The sequence below is a fragment of the Cyphomyrmex costatus genome, unplaced genomic scaffold (assembly GCF_001594065.2).
Source record: "Cyphomyrmex costatus isolate MS0001 unplaced genomic scaffold, Ccosl1.0 scaffold43, whole genome shotgun sequence".
In the NCBI taxonomy this organism is placed as follows: domain Eukaryota; kingdom Metazoa; phylum Arthropoda; class Insecta; order Hymenoptera; family Formicidae; genus Cyphomyrmex; species Cyphomyrmex costatus.
In genome coordinates this window covers 2,386,339-2,402,104 of record NW_017278534.1, presented here as the reverse complement: position 1 = coordinate 2,402,104, position 15,766 = coordinate 2,386,339, and the positions used below count along the sequence as shown (strand labels likewise).

At 25.7% G+C, this 15,766-nt stretch overlaps 1 protein-coding gene across 1 annotated transcript in view; it reads right to left on the bottom strand.

Annotated features, from left to right (window-relative positions):
- Nucleotides 1–6,690: 6,690 nt before the first annotated feature.
- The window catches only part of LOC108777314 (tachykinin-like peptides receptor 86C), a 47,453-nt gene continuing 38,377 nt past the window's right edge, over nucleotides 6,691–15,766 (bottom strand). Inside the window, exons 5-8 of the mRNA XM_018544155.1 lie at nucleotides 15,082–15,232; nucleotides 14,071–14,267; nucleotides 9,119–9,246; nucleotides 6,691–6,818 (exon numbers count right to left, since the gene is read on the bottom strand). Of these exons, the coding sequence (XP_018399657.1) occupies nucleotides 6,691–6,818; nucleotides 9,119–9,246; nucleotides 14,071–14,267; nucleotides 15,082–15,232 (604 nt within the window). The remainder of the gene's footprint in view (nucleotides 6,819–9,118; nucleotides 9,247–14,070; nucleotides 14,268–15,081; nucleotides 15,233–15,766) is intronic.

Here is a 15,766-nt window from a genome sequence, read left to right as displayed (position 1 = left end):
CTCTAGCTTTCTATAGTCAACAAACGATAACAAGCTAGACAAGCTTTACTATATAAAGTATATCCCAACAGACTTAGCTTAGTCATGAAACCTATCTATACATAATGCTAACTTATAAGTAAGTTTAATAATAACTTAAGTTAAGGAATTGTGTTTTTTGATTTTAGAATAATTTTATATCCTCTGGTAAGATTATTTTTAATATTTTGAAAATTGATATTTTTAAAATCTAACCAATTCTATATTTATAACATTTTAATAAATAAAAAAGTAATAAGCAATTGAGGCAGTAAAATAAGTGTTTAAAACTCTCTTAATAAAAAAGTATTGCTACTTTTGAATATCTCCATAGTTGAAACAGTAAATCGAGAAACGTTCACTTCAACGAAATCATATTTCATTCCATTCATTTTCGCGATTAAACGTAACTGAACGTCATCGTCAGTGTATGCTCTGTCACATTCATCTCCGTCTAGGTTGAAAACTCGCACTTTAACGTAAACGTCGAATTAACACTTGACAGGAATCTAATTTCACCGTGCGTCTCGTGTGCTTCGTGAAACATCAGCTTCTCTGTTTTTCTCATCCAATATACGGGCGTGCATGTACATATGACCAGCAATAATTTCATTTGTCTGGTTTACAGTCGGCGTTTCATAAGGCCAAGGTGGACGGTGGATGCGCGTGCGGGTCAGTGATTTATTTGTAAACAGGTGCACGAAGTTGTTTCTTCCATTTGCAAAACTCAGTGCACTATGGCTCTTTGGGCTGTGTATTCGCGTCACATGGTTACGTATCATTAAGATTATGTGGACGACTTGTATATGTGCCCGTGTATAACGTATAGCTCTTGCTGTGGGTGGACATGTGCTAGTCTTTCTCTTTTTCTCTCACTCACATTTTCTATTTCAACATGCTACTCAAAACTTTGTTATCCCTATGGACCAACCGGTAGTGAGCATAGCGACATGTGTTAACGTAAATTTCCTTTACAATTCTATAATCAAATCATATAAATAATAAAACATTTAGCATGTACAGAATTAAAGCACAGAGTATACTCGGCATTTTTAATAAATGAAGTGAGATCTAGTGGTGTGATATGCATTTTCCTTTCAAGTGATATGTATATACGATATTTATATTAGAGTCAATAAAAATTAGGAATATCATATTAGACTTTTTGAATAAAATGACGCAAATGTATTTAGAAATATACTATGACAATTGAGAATGTCTGTAGTTAAAATTGTTTTTTTTAAATAAAAAAACACGCTTGCACGCAGCTGAACAGCGCATTAACAAAGAAATAATTTAACAAATAATAAAATAAATGTCTTACAAACACAAAATTATACACGAAATACGTAGAATGTTTTAATTTAATGTTTTTATGTTAAAATAAAAATATTGATTTTTATTTTTTGGAAAGAATTTACTTCGCTTTATATTTATAAGTTACTTTTTATTACAAAAACCGTCGTGTTTATACCACGTGTATCTAATTAACTTTCTATGAATAATAAGAACACAAAGCAGTGCTTTGAAAGCATAGCATCAGTGTGCAGAAGATATACGAGTTTTAATAAAAAAGCATTAATTAAGCAAAGTAACTGGACCTTATATGGTCTAGTATTCATATTCCCTCGCTGTTTGTGAGTAATCATATGGAAAATTTAACAAATAATATGAAGAAATAAAAGTTGTACGCCTGATTAATTAATGTCATAAAATATAACGATTTATTAAATAATTTGTTTATTAATATAATAAAGAAAAGTAGAATCTTCATATATGAATATTTCCTATCAAACAATGAAGTGTCTTGCATTAATACTAAAGAATTATTCAAGTGAACTGCTATTATCATTTTTCTTTCTCTGCAGATCTCTACATCTCACAAATGTGTGTATCCCAGCAACCCTACACGGGAGACTAGAAGACAATAGAGACTATACATATAGTATTCGCTCTTATTGTGGAACGTCAAGTGCAAACGACAAACGTGATGAAAGTAAATCGTTCAAAACGTTCCGTGTGTTTCGCATAAGCTATCGAAACTAAATAGGAGTTTTACGGAAATACGTCATGTTTGAGTATTTGACATGTCATTTTATTTTGTACACTTTATTTAAATTAACAATTTTCTGTCGTCAAAACGTTGTTACAAATGTTTCCTGCGGTTAACAATTTTTTCAAAAATAATATTTCTAGCGTATAATGCAGTGTTTTCGTGTTTTATCAAATTTTACACTATATAAGCACACTATACGTAAGCACATTTTAACTTTGTCTCGTTTTCGTGCTTTACCAAATTCTATCTTGCACATTCATGCATATTTTAATCTTGTACATAATGTAATCTTAGTTTTTCTACAACTATTATATTATATAGTATGTATGTATTATAATGTATATCGTCGACTACATGCAGATGATAAATCTTGTCTATAATAAAAAAAGTATGACGAAATAAATTAGAACATTTGTAAGACACAGTATACTTTAAGTCATTTACTTCCGTCGTGTTTATCGTCACACTTGACTTCACATAACGGCGTAACTGCTCCTATTTTCCTATCTGAAATTGCCTATTTTAAGGATATCGAATATGAAAACTGTTCATTTATGTTAAAAATTCTTTGTAAATATAATGTAGTGTAATTTACATTTAATACAATTTTGATTTGAATCCGGCGTATGGGTGACATTTTCATTATGTGAAAAACAGAGATGTGTCACTGAGAAATTAATTCCTTCTATATCCTTCTATATACCCAGTCTATATATATATTCTCAGAGTGTAATCGTTATAATTCCGTGACTGCCATCATGTGAATGCCATAATTTTCTATCAGTGACACACCATTCTTCATGCGATGCTTACTCACGATGATCGTACGATAATTCTGTCATGGTTCTGACGATTGAAAGGAAATGGGAAATATCGACACTAGCGTCGTTCGCTATGTGCTATAAAAAATTTTGTTATATTTCGTTAAATAAATTTATGGTATAGAGATTAAAAGTTCGTTCTATAAAACTTTCACTGTTTCTATAACTCGGTATTTGTTATTGTCTAAATAAGACATAATTATAAAAAAAAGATGTAATATTTTGACATTATATTTTTAAACCATTGCTACAATTTTTAAATCTGTCCACAAAGCTTTTAAAAACAAATTTTGAGTGCTTTTCTATATCTTATAGTTAAGAAAATATTATTCCAAGTTCTGATCACAGAATCTGTTTTTTGATAACTTGATTATATGAAATATAAATACAAATTTTTGTAAAAATAATTATCTTATTAATTAGTTATACATGTAATAAAGACTATTTTTTTACGTTGACTAAATTATTAGAGTAGGTATATAGTCATATCTATTAAAATAATAACCATAATTTTTTTCTAATTTACAATCAAAATAAAGAAATATGAATGAAAAATTTCTGTAACAAAGTTTACAAGCCAGTGTAGTGTTACAAAAAGTTTATACGCAATGTGTTGGGTTTTTATGCAGTAAAAAATCCTACTTGCCGTACAGTCTTTGGGTTGCGATATATTTTACACCGTGTAATAAAAGAAGCAGCCATATGATATAAAAGTCTTTGTTACGTATAAGAAATTTGAAAGCGATCGACTTACAGCTTTCAGAAAATCGCTACTCTTGTAGAGATCCTGCCAATATGATTATCTATCTTATAGAGATACAACACAAAAAAAGATGATGTATTGTGTATCAATCCGTAGATATAAAATATAATACTATACAAAAGTGCGAAAAGATAAAATGATAAAATCTAAAGCTGCACTCTTTAATATGTAGTTTAAATTTTGTCAATAATGCATTAAAAATACGTAAAATAAAAAAGGGATAATTTATATGACGTAATATGATTTTCTCAATTTTAAGTTTAAGCAGAAACATTAAATTTCGGAATAATTACGTAAATGTAAATCATTGATTTCTCAGTTCGCATTTGCGTACTTGTATTTCTAAATATGAAAGAGCTTAAAACTGATCTATCTTTAAACAGTTAGTCATAATAGTGTTTAATACTATCTGTCCGATTATTATGCAATGTTAATACCTGGTTTTAATATTTAAATAGTGAATCATCACTTTCTGCTATTTAAATACTATCTAAATCTGCTTCACGTCATGAACTGCTTCTTGTACATATCTCTTTCAATTTACGAGAAGACCAAATTTGGAAGGCAAATACACATCTACTACATTCAAATCTAGATTATAGTACATTGAGAAATGATTGTTGCATTTCTAGTCTTCGTTTTATACAGTCTGTCATTTTTTATCCATATATACATATATTTAATATTTTTACATATTAGAAAAGAAACACATATGAATAAATTGTTAATTTTATATCAAAATAATGAATAGATAAATCTGTTTTTATTATTAATGATTTCATTAATATAGCTGAACATAAAAATAATCACATAACTTTGAAATAGTTATTGACAATGACATTTGCATAAGTAAGTAATGCACTGGTTTACAATTAATAAAGAAACAGATTAAGAAATAAGTTAATCATGTAACAATATCATGCAAATGCTTCAAAGAGATATAGTTTAAATTAAATATCATAAATAAATAAAGAAGATATTTGAAAAACCTTATGAATAGTAAATATTCTCAAGGTCATTGCGTTTAACAGTTTATTTTAACATTTTTTAATTTATTATCTCTTTTTATACGCATTTTATACACAAACAAATACAATACACAATGATATTAGTACTGTAATACAGATTTTTAATTAATCTCTAAAAATAATAATGTAGTAAGAGATGGATATATATCTATTATATGTACATATATATATGTATACTTTTTTAAATATTATATGGATTTATACATACCAGTTTCTGTATCATTTGTTCCGAACATTATGTGAGAGAGAAAATACGATATTATATTATAATATTCACTACATCTAAAATAATAAGGAAGATCGATAAGAAAATCAAGTTTAATATAATACGCGTTATTTCTTGCGTCATAACCAGTTGTAAATGAACATGACTAATGGCATTCATTTCTGCAATATGTAGTGCCTTTGTACGTTTGCATCATGAAAGCAGTTCTTCTCGTTAATTTTTTCATAACGTGCAATTCCGTTGTATGTCAGTTTTATTTATATATTACATTTTGCAAAAACAAAAATAGTTTAAATATTTTATATACTTATATTAAAGTGTACTGTTATGATAATTTTATAACAATAGGCAGGTTTAAAAAATTATAGTTAGCATTAGTAATATGATTTTAAATAAATGTACAGTATTATATTACATTTTATACAATATATACATATAAAAATTTTTGATTTTGTTTATCTTAAAGTCACAATTAGCGCAAAACGCTAATAAATATATATTATATAGTGAGAAAATTATAGGAAGCTATCTTAAAATTTTAAAATATCCAAATAAATTGTTATCTTATTTTTGAACATTTTAGCACAGCGTAATTTATCATGAAAACTTCGAAATTTATAACGAGCTTTCATGCGCACTAATGAGATTAATAGTTTTGCATATAGAATGACACGATTCAAAACAATAATTTAGCAAACAAAAAATAAAGAAAAGACGACACGTAATAATAGTATTTTGACAAAGTAATGTTGCTCCAGAAATTTGTTAAATGAAATGCTTGTATATAAGCAATTAAAAAATTTACTTTAAGTTTATCACATATATGAATTATTTTTGAAGTATATATCAGAAAGGTAAGTCTTATTAAAAAAACATTGATATATATATTTATATATATTGTATAACGAATCATGTTTATTTCATAATATATGTACAGAATTTTCTTTTGTCATAATACAATATAATGGTAACAATTCGGAGAAAATACAGAATATTACCATCAAGATACAAGACGTATATCTATTACATAACTACATTTTCAAGTTTTATATCTGAATATTACAAATAACATCGAACTTTTTTATTACAAATAATATGTAATAGAAGGCTCTATATAAGTATAAAACAATGAAAGACAAATGAAGGGCTAAAAGCTAGTTGTGTAACAAAGAGAACTTTAATTCAAAATAATAAAAATATTACAACAAACGTTTCAACGTCGATCGGGTCATTATCAATGTTACAGTAAATTATAAAATCTATAAAATTTTCCCGGTAACGCAATCCTCATATCTTAATATTTTATTATTAATTTATGTAATCACAATAGTAAAGGATATAAGAACTGCATTACTGGATATAAGGAAAAGTTTATAGATTTCAAATAGTTTTATAATTATAATTTATTGTAATATATATTGATAATAATACGATCGGCGTTGAAACGTTTGTTGTAATATTTTTATTATTTTGAATTAAAAAGTTTTCTTTGTTACACAATTGGCTAAGCCCTTCATTTGTGTCTTTCGTTGTTTTTTTATTACATTTCTGTCAGTCTCATTTACAAGTAGTAAAATAATCTTTTAAAAGGAGAGGATATATAATATATATAGAATATTATGCTGAGTAACACATTATTGTTAGTCATTTAACATGCAATATCAGAACTGCGTTATAATGTTTGATAATTGTTCATAACGAAGCTCGTTTAAATCATGAAAATGATAATATAGTATTATCTGTAACATTGTTTTCGTAATGCATGCTTAAGTTAAAATTCAGATTATAGCAACATCTTTAGTGTGCAGTCCGTCGCACATTGTTTGAGTATTCACTTTAAAAGTCTGTATCTGGCTTTCTGCTACGCTTTTTTGTCGCCATCTGACCGAAGTAGATTTAAAACGACCTGGAAACAAAGCAAAGTGCGCGAATTTAAATGTTTGCAATTGTTATTTACTTTTAACTGACCTGGAATGTGCATTATGAAAAATTCCATTTCTTGCTGAGTGATGCATTAAAAGATTATATAAATTTGAATTTGAAGTTTTCATATTGTCCGAATTTATTAATTATTTTTCACGCTTAAAAGAGATGAATTTGTAATGTTATTCACAATCATTACATGTAATGTTTCAACAATATATATTTGCAATACTAGGATTATATATTTTCCAATGGCATTCCCTTTGACTAACCTGAGCCGTAAATTACGATGATTGAAATAGGAAACAACAAATTGATGTACAAATTGGTTCACGCCTGACCATTCTATTTCAAACCCATTTTGAATTAAAAAACTTTTTAAAACATTAAATTTTCAATTTATTTCTTTTTAAAATAATTTTGTGATCTTTATAATACATACCATAAATATAAAGAAAATATAAAGAAAAAACACTATATTGTAGTATGCGACATAAATTAGGAATTAAAACCTACATACAGAAATAAATCATATTAGTAAGTGCCCATAATTATTAATTATTAATCAGTAAATATTAAATAATATTTATAATTATTGTGAAAACTTTATATTGAGAATAATGAGATTCTCTCTCTCTCTCTCCCTCTTTCTCCCTCTCTTTCTCTCCCTCTCCCTCTCTCTCCCTCTCTCTCTCTCTCTCAATACATAGTTCTTTATATAAAGGCTAAAATTTTACGGACAGATGACGTAAAATATATGTGGTGACTTAAAACTCAAGTTACCTCTGAGGTTTTATGATAATATTCTTCAACATATATAATATTTATCGCATCATACGCTAAATAAAGTAGGTGAAATACTTGCTCGTAGTATGTATAAAGATTATCTCTTATTATGTAATGTAAATATTTCAAGCATAAAAGGGAACAGAAAAAAATAAATTATATGAATATATATTACAGTAAATGTATCTTCGCTTTGTCTCATCAAAATAAATCATATAAAAAATATTGCAGATGTTAAAATATGATTAAGGAATAATAGCTTATACTCTTACAGAAATATAAAACAATAAATCAGTGTACGTATAACAGTGCCGTCAAATTTTATTTTTATTTAATTACTTTTTTTGAATATTATAATACAATATTGTGAATTTAAGGACAAAAAATTTTTACTTGCGGTGCACAATTTTTAAGCTACAAAAAAATTTTTTTTTAACAGAACCTTTAAAAATTTTTTAAATTAAAAAATAATTTCATTATTACAAACTAACGTAATTCTAAAAAAAATTTTTTTAATGTAAATATTTAATATAAATATATTTTTTAAATGTTATGTTTGAAATATTTTTTCCTTAAATTTTAATTATTTTATTTTACAATATTAAATTTATTATCGTAGATAATTAGTAATATGATTTATTATTGTAGATTATCTGATATTATGTAAGTTTTAGAATTATATACAGCAAATAGAAGAAAATATCCTTTTGATTTTAAAGTTTAAATGTCACATCTTTTTAAAAATGTGTCATGGTTGAACACGATTGAAATATGTCACTATTCATATCTTGACTATTTCATATATCCGCGAAGTTCCATCAGCATTGATGAGTTTGCGTCGGCGTCACTGCTTCAAAAGACAGATGTGTAATACGCAGAAATTAAACGAAAATTTTCTGATATAAAATATTCCACATTTAAAAAAAAAATTAAAATAAGTCATTTAAAAATCTTTTGCTATGAATGTTATATCTACTCCCATTAAATATTGAGCGAATCAATATTGTCTGTCGTATCATATTTTCGGTGAAATAATTCAGTGATATACATATAGACTCTTCGATTTGTTAGTTTATGATTTCTAGTTTAATAAATTATATCAACAAATCATTGTCAATAAAATATGATTTAATATTTGTGCAGTGAATAAACTATATAAGAAATATAGAAGATTTGCATTTTGTTCAAAGTAAATTGAATTACCAAATCTAATCTCAAACAAATCTTATGCAAATTATGAAAGAAACAAATTCGATCGTTCATGTCTATAATGTATAAAAGAGTTATAACTTATAGCATATGAGATAATAAAAAGAAACTATAATAATACGTCGTCAGTCAATTGTCATTTGTAACCAAGAGTGCGTTCAGGAAATTATTATTAACGATATTTATATAATTCTACCTTGATCCTTCATTAGATGTAAAACAAGGACAAAACAAATAATGCTAATATAGCGTCTTTTCGAATGTACTTTAAATAGAAATTGTACTTACTTGAATTGCATGGTATCAGTTCTGAACGCTGACATCCCGCCATTTCTTGTGTTCCATGGGTTTGCACGTTTCTCTGATCTATCATGCAACAGCACTTGCAGATTACTAATTCAAAGTAAACTCGAAATCTGTAACAGTTAATACATATGTTCGATAACACGCGTAGTTGCATTTGTAAATAATACTCCGTTAACTCAATTAACCAAATCATATAATGTATTTAAACAGATTATTTTCAATATAAGATAATGCGATTTTTGCGCACATTCTTACATACATATATAACTAAAATTTAAATTAAATTAGAAAAAAGGATTGCATGCAAGATTAATACTTTAAACTGAAATCGAACAATAATATTCTTATATTTTTTTGTTTAAAAATGGAATCAATTAAAATTTTCAAGTAAAACATATGTAAAAAAATCCAGGGAGGTAATAAAATAAAGTAAAAGTAAAAAAACTTCTAGTACAAATTAGTGTCACATGGAATGGATATGTTATATCGATATTAATTAAGAGAGGGTAAAAAATTAAAATTCTTAAAACAATTTTTAAAATAAATCTTTTCAACTTTTTCTTGCTATAGAAATAGCTAAATTATTTTTGTCTGATTGTGAGTTACCAACGTGACGTAAACAGTAAGTAAAATATATTAGTCACATATATAATCCCAGTAAACGACCTGTTTTCTTATTCGAACTGCTGATTAGAGTCGTGACAGCTTGTTTATAATATTCTTAGAGAGATATAGCAAAGTCCTTTTTTTTAGTAGGTAATAAACATATATAAACAATTTTTAAACTATAAGTATATATATGCTATATAATTGTAATATAAATGATAAATTATTCTTTCGCAATCTGTTCTTAGTCTTTTCCCTAATTTTTTCGAAATACGAGGTGTTTTTAAATTTAATTTTAGAAATGTTAAAAGTAGCTTTAACTCAAATTAACTAAAAAAATATGAAACATGCCTGTATACATATATTTTATACATTAAAGAATAATTATTAACAGATATTATTACTACTTGAAGATATCACTGGTTTTTAAGTAAAAGCATGTATTTTAGTATCGACAAAATAAAACCTCAAGATTTAATTTAGAGAGCGGTATAAAATCTTTATTTATTTAAAAAATCGATTTATTTAAACATATTAAATTTTCGATTGCAAATCACAGTCTTTCGCAATTTCTGAAATTTGCACATTCATAAAAATTTATGAATGTGCAAATACTTCGTTGCAGTTCGAGGCAGTTATCAGACCAGTAGAAATGTTTATCTCAAAAGTTATATTTCAAGTGTCCTACTCATTCATATAAAATACTATTAAATCTATTGATCATTTTTTCTATTTTTAGGAATAGAAGAAAACACAAATAAAAAACAAGTTTATTACAAACTACAATAATAATAATATTAACTCTGTTTTTGTGTGAATAAATAGTAAATAATTAATTATAATATTAAATAATTTTTGTACCGACCGTAAATTGTCAAACAAACAAGGAAAGAATTATCGCCTTAAATAATTAATTATATTAATTAATTACATTAATTAAATAATTAATTATATTAATTTTTTATTATTATATAAATTAAATTTTTAGAATAAATTTTAATTTTGTCTTGTGAAGATAATATTATGTTGCCCCGAAATTTTGACAAGTATTATTAAATAATTATTATGCTTTGTAAATGATACTTTGTTTACTCAATTAGCCAAATCAAATAATGCATTTAAACACATTATCTTCAAGATAATGCGATTTTTGCGAACACTTACATATTTAATAATATCCGATCGGAATCCATTCCAATTTGTTCCATGATACATAGGTGCTTTGTTCTATGAATCTCATAGTATTAGGTATTTTATTAATTTATTCAATTATTTTCACAAATTAAAAAAATATTATATAGAATGTGTACATTTATATCAATTATAAATGCATATATATGTAAATATCATTACAAGATCCTTAAAAATTTAGGAACGATTGAATATCTCGAAAACAAAAAAAACTATTTTTGAGAAATTTAACCGTTTCCAAACTTTTTGAGGATTTTGATATGTATATGCAAATTGTGTTACTAATCAATCAGGCAATACGTAAAACATATCAGAAAATATACATTTGATTACGAATTGGTACTGAATAATAACATTTTATTATGCCACAGCCAACGTTGACCATTTGTGTGATTATTATGCGATAGCGTTACATTATTTTAATAGAATGGTAATTGAGTTGTATAATTCTCCGATGTGCATTGCGGCAATTGCGCAATGGTCCTTGAGTATGGACAATGGCAGAAAATGCAAATATCGCGCCTGATATTATTGCGCTTTCATCGTATAAGATGTCAGATCTTGAATTTAATTAATTTGTCTTTGGGAGACGAGCTAAATCTTAGAAATATTTACGTGCGCAGTTCACTGAAATGGTTTTTCCATTGCTAAGATAAATGTACATGACTGGACAGAATATAATTTTATATTATTTTAAAGATAAAGAAATTAATAGTAGATATAGATATGTAAATAACAAGATCATTTCATGCAACAATAATTTATATTTTTTTACTGAATCTTTTATAAGAAAATATCGTTTTCAGATTTACAAAATACGCTTTTTAATAAAAAAAATTTTTAAGTTTTTGTTGAAATGTGTTTGTAAATATATTCAGAATATCGGATGTCTCCGAATCTTCTGTGACAAACTTTGACGCAATGCAAATTTGAATTTATTACCTTATTTTGCAAGAGTAGAGGAACCTTCCTATGAAGATTTCCTCTATGTTCGCAGAAAGGATGATAAATTACATCGATGTCGAACTTGTATTGACATGAGCGAATATGGTAATTTTAAATGCAAACTTAGATAAAATTGTTTTTTTACATATTTCACATTTTTGTTTTTTTATAAAATCATTTATAGACCTATGCTTATATGTATAATATGTTTTTATTTTAGCTCATATAATAGAACACACTATCAAAATTTGTATGGAAAATCTGGGGAAAATTTGTAGAATAAATATTATGATTATGTAAGGCAAAATCAGAATTTTATGTAAAAAATAAATTTATGTGTAACGATAAAAAATTTATATAAAAATTTTCACATTTTTAAATATTTATTTTATTTAAATAATTATATATTAATTTTTCATGAAAATCATTTACTTTTATTGTAATTATTAGTTTCTTAACTCTTATTGTTTGTATGTTATTAAAATGTTTATAATTATATTTTACATTGTTCTTCGAGAAGAGATAAAATATATTATGAAAAATTTAACATCCTAATATTTTAGTTTACTTCTCTTGAGATATAGTTCACATCTACATATATTGTAATATAGTTGCTAATGTTACCATAATGTCCATAATACACGTTAATCATAATTAATGACATAAACAGAAGATTATCTGATCACTAATAGGGTTATATAAGGATGTAAGTGATAGCAGACAGTAATAACAAGATTTTTTCGAAGTGCAATGAGGAGTATCTAATAGCTTATCATATCGCATCTGACAGACGCGATCAGTTTTCAAAGTAAAGGAACTCAGAAGATGGAAAGCGGCGAAGTTAAACTGTTGAGAATCGATTTGCGAATGTAGAAATGTATAATTAGAATGTAAACTGGAACTCTCTGTGGTTAACCAAAAGGGATCGATGCTCTCGCCTTATTGATTATAGGGAATCCAGTTACGAAAAACCACCGAATAATTCATATCATTAAAATTTTATATAAGTTTATGATTTTATATATATATATATATTTATATATATATATATATATTACAAATTGTAGGTATTCACAACACATAAAGAAGTATAATAATTATTTTATTAGAGAATTTTTACACAAACTTAAATTATATAAGAAAAATAATTATTATAAAAATTACTAAATATATTCCTTTGTGTGTGTTGGCTCTAAAGAAAACAATTTATAACTTAGATTTATTTCGAAACAATATTAATTATATCAGAACAATAAGATCATATAATTCTACGTAAAAGTTATCGATAAAGTTTCAAGGTAGATTACAACAATATTAATCTCGAGATTTGTCTTTAATCCTTTTAAATTGTCAGAGACTGCTTTATATAATCCCGAGAGACGAATTTTTTAAAGGATTATGTTTGATAATACTTTTAATAACATTATGTCCATCAGATATTACAAAGAATTTACGTAAATCTTAATACGTGAGAGACTGTGATTCGATGAATACATTGTAAATCTCGTCAAACGTATACTTTTTTTACCCGTTCATGTTGTTAATTTTATTGTAAGCTAATATTGTATTTATCCCCTTGACGAATTTTCTTTATATTTATTTTTTTATCCTTCGTGATTAAACGAATTTTATTTACGTTGATCATTATTTTTTAAATTGAATTAATTAATTACTATTTTTTGAATGAAATTATTATAAAGATATGTGCATATAATTAGATATTTGGATAAGATTTATAATTAAATTTTCTTTAATATTTTGATATTTATCATTAATTTTATTAATGAATACTTGAATTAACAAATCTTTTAATCTATGTTAATCCCATTTTAGATCATCATATAATTTATTTAGAACTTAGAATAGAATTTTATTTATAAATTTATAAATCGTATTACACAAAAAGCGTTTTAATAATTAAATATTAATTTAAGAATGAAACAATGTCTACATATACACAAATAAAATACAATACGTACAAATAATAAAACTGAAATTTTACAAATTATATATCAGCTAAAATAGATTTTATAAAACAAATATAAAAAATTAATGCGTATTCTAAACTTGTATTAAACATCGTTGTTTTTAGAAAAAAAAGAATTGCATTTTGTTAAGCATACCATATATAATATATTGATTATTCTTTTTCTCTACTATCTATACATATATAATAAGAAATAATACAATACCTGTTATTCATCCAGTAATATATAATCGGATTTACCATAGAATTAGACATAGCGAGCCAGTAGAAACTTAAATACACATGTTGTACATAACTACTTTCTGCAAAATGACGATGATGATACACGAAAATAAAAAATCCCTGATATGGTAACCAGCACAATGCAAATATTGTCACCACGATAATGAACATCTTTACAACCTGCAACATAAAGAAGATAAATGTTAAAACAGAATTCAAATCTGTTATACTCTTTTAACTATGTAAAGTAGAAGAGGTTCAAATCTTAATAAAATTTTAATAAAAAAGTCATTTTGCAATTGCAACGATGATTACAAAAACCGTTAGTCACAATTAGTTGTAATTTCAAAATTTATATTTAACATGTCCATTGTAGCACGCTCTATTAACCAACATTCATAATATTAAGGATACTTAATAGGAATCTACTGTTTTGAAGTTTATGCTTCAATGTTTATATTATGTTTAGAAACAGTCATTACTTTGACGTTGCCACAAGCAATAAAGTTTGTAAATCACATAAATAAATATAGCTTATTGTAAATATATGTATATAGCTTTTAATATTTAAACAGATAACTGTAAAAACACTTAATTTGTATGCAAATGAACTTTGGTAACCAACAGTTGCCAACAGTTTTATAATCATAATGCGACCTACTTTATAGAAGTACGTTTTAAGATTTTCGGATAAATATAGTAGAAAGATTTGCTACTCTATATTTATCTTATTTTCTGTAAAGATTTACATGAAGATTTCTTGTTATTTGCAGCTATTTTTTAGAATTTTTTAAATATATTTTTGTTTCTTTGAAAGTTCGAAAAATTAGATACAAAACAGTAATATGTGAAAAAACATTAATTTTTTAATTTCAATTAGTACATTACAATTGTTTTTATTGATGTATTTTACAAGTTTACTTAAGTCATTGCATTATAAAATATTATTTTACAATGCAATGACATAATAATACGGAAATATTCAATAACGTACCTTGCGTTTAGATTTCATTGATTCTTGCTGGTAATGCGTAAGTTCACCAATCGATTTCGAGCCCCATAACTTTCGTCCCATACACGTATAACAGACAGCCATCACTGACATTGGAACCAGATACGTTACAGTAAGGAACAGAAGATTGTAGCTGTAATAAATTATTTATGTAAAACCATAAAAATGCTGAGATATATATTGAGAGATTTACTACGCCAAGTTTTATTAAAACCGTAACTCGTTTTATAAGATACACGGGTTAGTCGATTACTCAAGAAAGAAGGTAAGAAATCCGTTTTTATTAATTGTAAAGTTTAAAATTCAATGTATAACACAGTGTAAATGTTATATTTATTTTTAATTAATATTGCATTGTGTATATGTATATTTAAGATGGTAAAATTCAAATTTGGCTATTAAAGTTAAGGTAAGATTATTGTCGCGTAGCAATAGTAATTAAAATTTAAAAACTTGGATTTAAAAATAAGGATTAAAGCAATATTTAATTATTTTTAAGGAATCAGTTATTTATCACTTACAATTCAATAATGTTAAATAAGATTAAATAGGCGTTTATTTTATTTTTCATTTTAATTTAAGAAATGAGGCTTAATCCAGAAAAAGTTTTAGTATACAGAGAGAGAGAGAGAGAGAGAGAGAGAGAGAGAGAGAGAGAGAGAGAGAG